The sequence below is a fragment of the Notechis scutatus genome, chromosome 1 (assembly GCF_049901735.1).
Source record: "Notechis scutatus isolate UNSWTSFEM ecotype Mainland chromosome 1, rNotScu1.2, whole genome shotgun sequence".
NCBI lineage: Eukaryota > Metazoa > Chordata > Lepidosauria > Squamata > Elapidae > Notechis > Notechis scutatus.
This window is the reverse complement of record NC_142009.1, coordinates 248,885,686-248,891,685: the sequence shown is the minus strand read 5'-3', so window position 1 is coordinate 248,891,685 and position 6,000 is coordinate 248,885,686. Positions and strand designations below refer to the sequence as shown.

The following is a 6,000-nucleotide window of genomic DNA, read 5'->3' as shown; positions in this document are numbered from 1 at the left end:
CTCTGAACTGCTGACGTAAAAGTTCCAACGTGTCACTACGTGGAACCATCCACTGGCTGTCTTCTGCTCCAGGCCACCTTTTCACTTTCCAGTTCAATGTTCGTTCCATTTGGGGCAGCCCTTTTGGAGTGTAACTCTATTCACTCAAACGCACTTTTGGCCGCATGGCTGGCTGCGCTGTCAGCGGAATATCCTCCATCTTCTCCCCCATATCCTCAGGGTCCTGTCTGCGCTCACCCCTCTCTTCAACTTCCTCACAAACCTCTTCCTCCAAAAAAATCAGGGTCTTTACCTTCTGCCATGATGATCTACCAATGGAGTAAATAGTACGAGGGAGTGCTGGCTTTCTGTCAGCTCCTACAGGAGGTCGCTGAAACTGGTTCAATAAAACACTTCACTCACAGTCTTGATGTAGCAATGTGTGTTTATTTTGGCTTCCTTCAACAGCAGCAACAAAGGGAAAGTCTGAGTAAAGCCAGTGCTGAGAGCGTCTGCCTCTCAGCGCTGTTTATATTTTCCGTTCACCCCCCCATTAATTAGCTAACATCCACCCGTAAAAAAACACCCAACATTGTTACAACAATCTCACGCGCTATCACCCAAACCCCCAAACAACACCTTCCCCCTCCCCAAGTGCTGTTCTTCCACCCCGATCCATGCGATATCCCCTATGCAGATTGCTGACCAGCCGAAATGACATCCCAAAGTCTTTCCTGGCTGAGAAGAGTGGGAGGCATGTTACTTAGAGTTTTGCAAAATGCCGAACAACTGATAAGGCATTTTCTCAGCCGGTCGCACTGCAGTGGGGAAGGGCGGTTACGCGTGGCTCCGTCAGCTGTCATTGACATTGATTTGGGACCTTCAAGGTAGATAGCTCTCCCCCAACCACAGCGACGTGTTGGGCTTGATTCTGTCAGCAGCTTTGTTGAAGCCTCACACCCCCACTGTTATCCCAAATAAAATACAGTATTAACCTTAGAAAAGCCAAAAGACCAAGGCGCTAATAAAAAAACTGCCTGAAGTCCACATTCCAGCCAGACACCTAAAGAAAGGCGGCTCTATTCATAAGTAAAGCAAATATTGCTGGCAGAAATCCATTCAAGGCAGGATATTTCAAAACCCCTTACAGCAATTTCGACAGCTAACGAAAGCAGAGGGATAGGATTAGTGCAAGCAGACCCTCACCCCAAAATCTAACACAGGACATAGCCATCAGCCACAATAAGAATTACCCAACACCCTTTCACAACACCAAGCCTATATTGCACAAATCCCAAACTTCAAGGTTACAGAACCATATAAGAAACTTTCCATTCACCCAGTTGGTTGCTCAGCTGCCCCAGAACCACAGGTTGGTTCTGCTCTTCAATAAACAGAGCCTTTCTTTCCAATCGGCCTCCATGTTATTTCCCGCATATTTCTCCCAGCTTGGAACTGAACCAGATGGGTTTTCCTTCCAACAATGCTAACTAAAGGATTTCAAGCCCCTCTTACTTATAACAACACTTGTGCTTCTCCCCCCTCCGCTCTCCCCCTCCCCGCTTTATATATACAGCATTCACAGAGGTGGTATTCAGCAGGTTCTGACCAGTTCTGGAGAACCAGTAGTGGAAATTTTGAGTAGTTTGGCGAACTGGCAAATACCACCTCTGACTGGGCCGCCCCCATCAATTCTCTGCCTCCCGAGCCCCAGCTGGTCGCCTAGGTCTTCTTTTGTTGCCCTGCCCAGGAGAATGGAGCTGGAAAGCAGGTTTGTGAGGTGAAGTGGGGAGGGAATGGGATTTTGCAGTAACCTTCCCTCAGGAGTGGGGAGGGAATGGGAATTTTACAGTCTCCTTTCCCTGCCATGCCCACCAAGCTACACCCACCAAGCCATGCCCACAGAACAAGTAGTACAAATTTTTGAATCCCACCACTGAATTCATTTCCTAATTGGAAAGTGGAAAGTGTTCTTAATAAAAGCTCGGCAAGGGGCAGCTCTTGACTTCATCTGCATCCAGAAGCAAGCAAGAGTGGAGCTAGTAAATCCCAGGGAGCCAAGAAAAACTAGGGCTGCATCCTATACCGAGGAAGCAAAAAAAAAATCTCGGAAGACGGCGATGCCGACCTATTTCTGTGTCCAGGAAAGTTTAAGAATTACATTTACGACGTCACCATTTTTTTCCAAGGGGGCCCACGCATCGCGGGCGATCTCCTAAAAATCCAGGTGTGGTTAAAGCGCGCCAAGTTTGACGGTACAGAACGGCAAGGCCTTGTTCGTCACACAAGGTTCCTGCCACTAGGTAGCGCTGTTAGGTCGCCACTTGGACTTTGAGGTAAGGCTGTTTCTGAGCCGCGGCGCGTCGACGGATGAGCCTAGACTACGCGCAACTGGTGGCGGGATCCTCCTCCTCCTCCTCCGGGAGGGAATCTTCCTATCTCGCATGCCGGGCTGCAGAGGCAGGTGCGGCGGCGGCTCTTCCGTCCAAGCATCAAGGCCGAGAAGACGAAGTTGGGAGCAGCAGACCTCGGGGGGCAACGGCGCTTACCGCCGCCTCTGCTGCTGCTGCTGCGAAACATGCGGGCGTCTCCCCAGTTGCCTCGCTGTGGGCGCCAGACGAGAGGCGGGCAGCAGCCGAAGCCGCGCGTGTGAGCGAGCGGGGAGCTCCTCTCCTCTCACAAGGATGCTGGGGGACGATGCCTCGTGGCAGGGAGGACGAGATTTGCCGAAAAGCGCTGAAACTGCTGGTCGAGCTCTGCTCCGAGGGGACGGTCGAGAACGACAGGTGCCTGGAGTTCAGCTACTACCTGCGGGACAGCGGCAGACCCCGGCCGGCCGACGCAGGTAAGCGGCAGGGAGTGGCGGGACACGGGGAGGGGAAGGACACGAGGGGCTCCCGAGAACTTCCTGGATGCCAACCAGATCTCTTCAAAGGGGTCTTCCTGGTTTCAAAGAAGCGGGCGCCCGTGCCGGCTGCGCTGGGCGGAGGGGCGCGTCTATCCTATCAACTGCCCGAATGCTGCCCATTGGATCCAGGCGAGCGCGGAAATTCGGGGCGTCGAGGTAGCGCGCATCCGGCCAACGCGGCTCCCCCCCCCACCCCACCCCACCCCAATTGACTTCGGGCTGGCGTTTACTTTATCGGTGGTGCTTGGAGATGGAAGGCGTCTGACTCGGCATTTTATTCCGAGATATGCATGTTAAGCCCGCGCATTTTTATCCAACGCACCTTTATATTTTAGTATAATGTAGGCGTTCAACAAGGTGTATCTTTACTCCAAGCTGAAGTCCTACTACAGAGTTCGGTGGAAAGCACTCTCAAATGCGTTTCGATCAGTGTGAGGAGCCGTCTGAGCTATTTTTAGATCCTGTCGGGTTTCCCAGCGCCGATGCAGTACTTGGTGAAAGGCGCCAACCCTTCTCCAAAAACTGTAGAATGACAGGAGATCCGGCTGATGGTATATTCTTCTGCCTCAAGGCAGAACTTTGCACACAGCTCTTCCTGAAACTTACCAAGTACCGTATAAACTTCCAGGGCAATTCAAAATTTCCTGGACTATTTATCTCTTATACATCATAAACATAGGTAAAAGTCACAGTAATAAAAAGAATCAAATATGAAAGACTCATGAAGTCTCCTACTAGCATTTAGGCAATTGGGGAATGCATTTTCACTTGATTCCTTTAAGATCAAACTGGTCATGACAGTAACTGGAAGCAAATCTTGTTTTTCTTGCAAACCTGTTTCCAGCTGGATTGGACTAGTTGCTCTTGAGTGAGTAGGTGCTGTCCCAGCATAATAATAAGCTAATTCATTATTAGTGGCAATAAGTTGTTGCAAGACTGAGTATATTTGAAACTAGCCAGCTAACTTTGGTAAACTCAGTTAGCAAGGATCAGGGGAAGGAAATATGCCAAACAGTTAGAATGGTAAAGTATTTATTTTCCGTCCTAGAATGATTCTTGTAATATTTCTTTGGAAGCAAATACGATTAAAGAAGTCTGTTCCAAAATAAATGTAAATGTCAAGCGTGAAGGAGTTTAAATTGATTTGTTTTAGTAAAATCCATATTTATTCTGCAAGTAAGTTTGTTGCACCAGGTTTAATTTCCAACGGATCAAATACCCATACTAGCCTTTGTGGATGGGACTTATCCTGGATTATGTTTTTAGCCTAACAGTTTTAGTTTATCTTTTGGATAATGTACTCTTGGACATTTTTGTCTTTAAAAATCAATTTGGAGTGCATTGTTACTGCTCTACTTTCTAAAAGGGTATTAATTATTATTTTGCCTTGAAGTCCCAGAACTATTCCCTAAATATTACTGTAGGATATACTCTTATTAAAAATTCAGTGTTCCCCTAACACATTGACAACTGTATTTTATCAAAGGTATATTTTCCAGATTACTAACCCATGGCCTAATGTACATTTTTAAGTTGGAATCATAATGAGAGTTTTATCCAATTCACATCCTAACTCTGAAATCTACACATGGATAGTTCTTCCTCATTAGTTATATTGCAGCTGCAGGTGATGGCCAGCCTAGTATATGTCATTTAGATACCTACTGAGACAGAAGAAGATTCTCTCATGCCTGTATATCACACTTTCTTCAATCTCTCTCTTGCATATCCAATGCCAATTAGATTCTTTTTAAAAGAGTAATGTTATTAAAAATTACAATGTTAAAGAAAAAACTAATACAAACTAAAATAATAAAAAGAAAAATAATAATATAGTAATATTATTTAATATATGAAGTCTTCCAAAGGCAGACACTCCTAAAATTAACTTCTGGGTATATTATTTAAAAAATATCCTTTAATATATCAAATATTAAAATATTTTGCTTTATTCTGTATTAGTAAGACATATTTAAGAGTTCTTTAATTGTCATCTTTAGTTCCTTCTGGTTCCCTATAGCATTCAATTTTCAAAGTCTCAACCATCAATTATTTTAAGAATTCAAAACAAAAGGGTTTTCCCATAGAAAGAAGTCTTATAATTAATTTTCAAAATTTTGTTTTAAATTCATGTGGATTTTTAACTCATTCGTAACCTTTAAAAATGTACATCCTTAAACTTGTACTTAAAATACTTCTTTTCCGAATCATTGAAGTGTGATGGAACGTAGCAAGGAGCTGTGTTCCCAGGAGGGAGAAGGTGCATTTCAGAGGTGTAAGAAACCATTCAATCCAGATGTTATGTTTGAAAGAAAGAGAATGAAGACATCCTCTTCTTAAATAGTTCACAGAGTGTATTGTAGATGCAGACAGTAGAGGGCTCAGTATGGCAAGACTTCGTTTATAGGTGTGGACACAATAAATAACTCAACTTGAAAGAATCATCATGTATCATTCTTGGATTTGGGCAAGACATAAAGAAAACTCACCCAGTGTTTTCAGATTTGCCAGTCCAAAGATTCCTAATAGCTAAAAAGCAATTTCCCAAAGTGATTAGAAAAGGAAGCAAAAAGAAGGAATATAAAATTGGCTAATTTGATTAAGGTTAAATATTTAGGATTTTTTTTTCTTAATGGGGTTTTTCTTGACCATGACTGAATGATGGGGCTTTACAGATTTGTTTATAGATAAGATATGGGAAGAAGATACTTTTTCTTGTATTCTCAGAGAAGGTGTTAACTTTATAACCCTTAATTATTTCATTAAGATATATAGATGTTGTTACTAGTACATGTTAAATTTGTGAAGGAGTTTCTGAGATAAAGAGAAAATGATGAGAAATCAACTTGTGGGATACTATTTGAAAGGATTAATAATCAAGATTCTTAATATGTTGTTTTTTCTGATAACTGCTAATGAACTTTTTTTACTAGTTTTGAATGATGAGGCTTTAAATATTGATTTATAGATAAAAGATAAGATAAAGGAAGGTTTTTTGTTGTTTACAGAAAACCATAAGTTGCTATGCTAAAAGAAAGGAATATAAAACTAATTTATTTGATTAAGATATATCTATGTTATTTCTAGTAATTTATGTGTATGTGAACTCAGTG

At 43.2% G+C, this 6,000-nt stretch overlaps 1 protein-coding gene across 3 annotated transcripts in view; it reads left to right on the top strand.

Annotated features, from left to right (window-relative positions):
* The first annotated feature begins 1,573 nt into the window (after window positions 1–1,573).
* The window catches only part of SYT9 (synaptotagmin 9), a 116,257-nt gene continuing 111,830 nt past the window's right edge, over window positions 1,574–6,000 (top strand). The window contains exon 1 of one of the 3 annotated variants that reach the window (XM_087951027.1): window positions 1,574–2,824. In XM_087951027.1, the coding sequence (XP_087807153.1) occupies window positions 2,350–2,824 (475 nt within the window). In that variant the 5' untranslated portion in view covers window positions 1,574–2,349. The remainder of the gene's footprint in view (window positions 2,825–6,000) is intronic. The other 2 variants (XM_026664813.2, XM_026664814.2) reach the window with 2 other exon arrangements.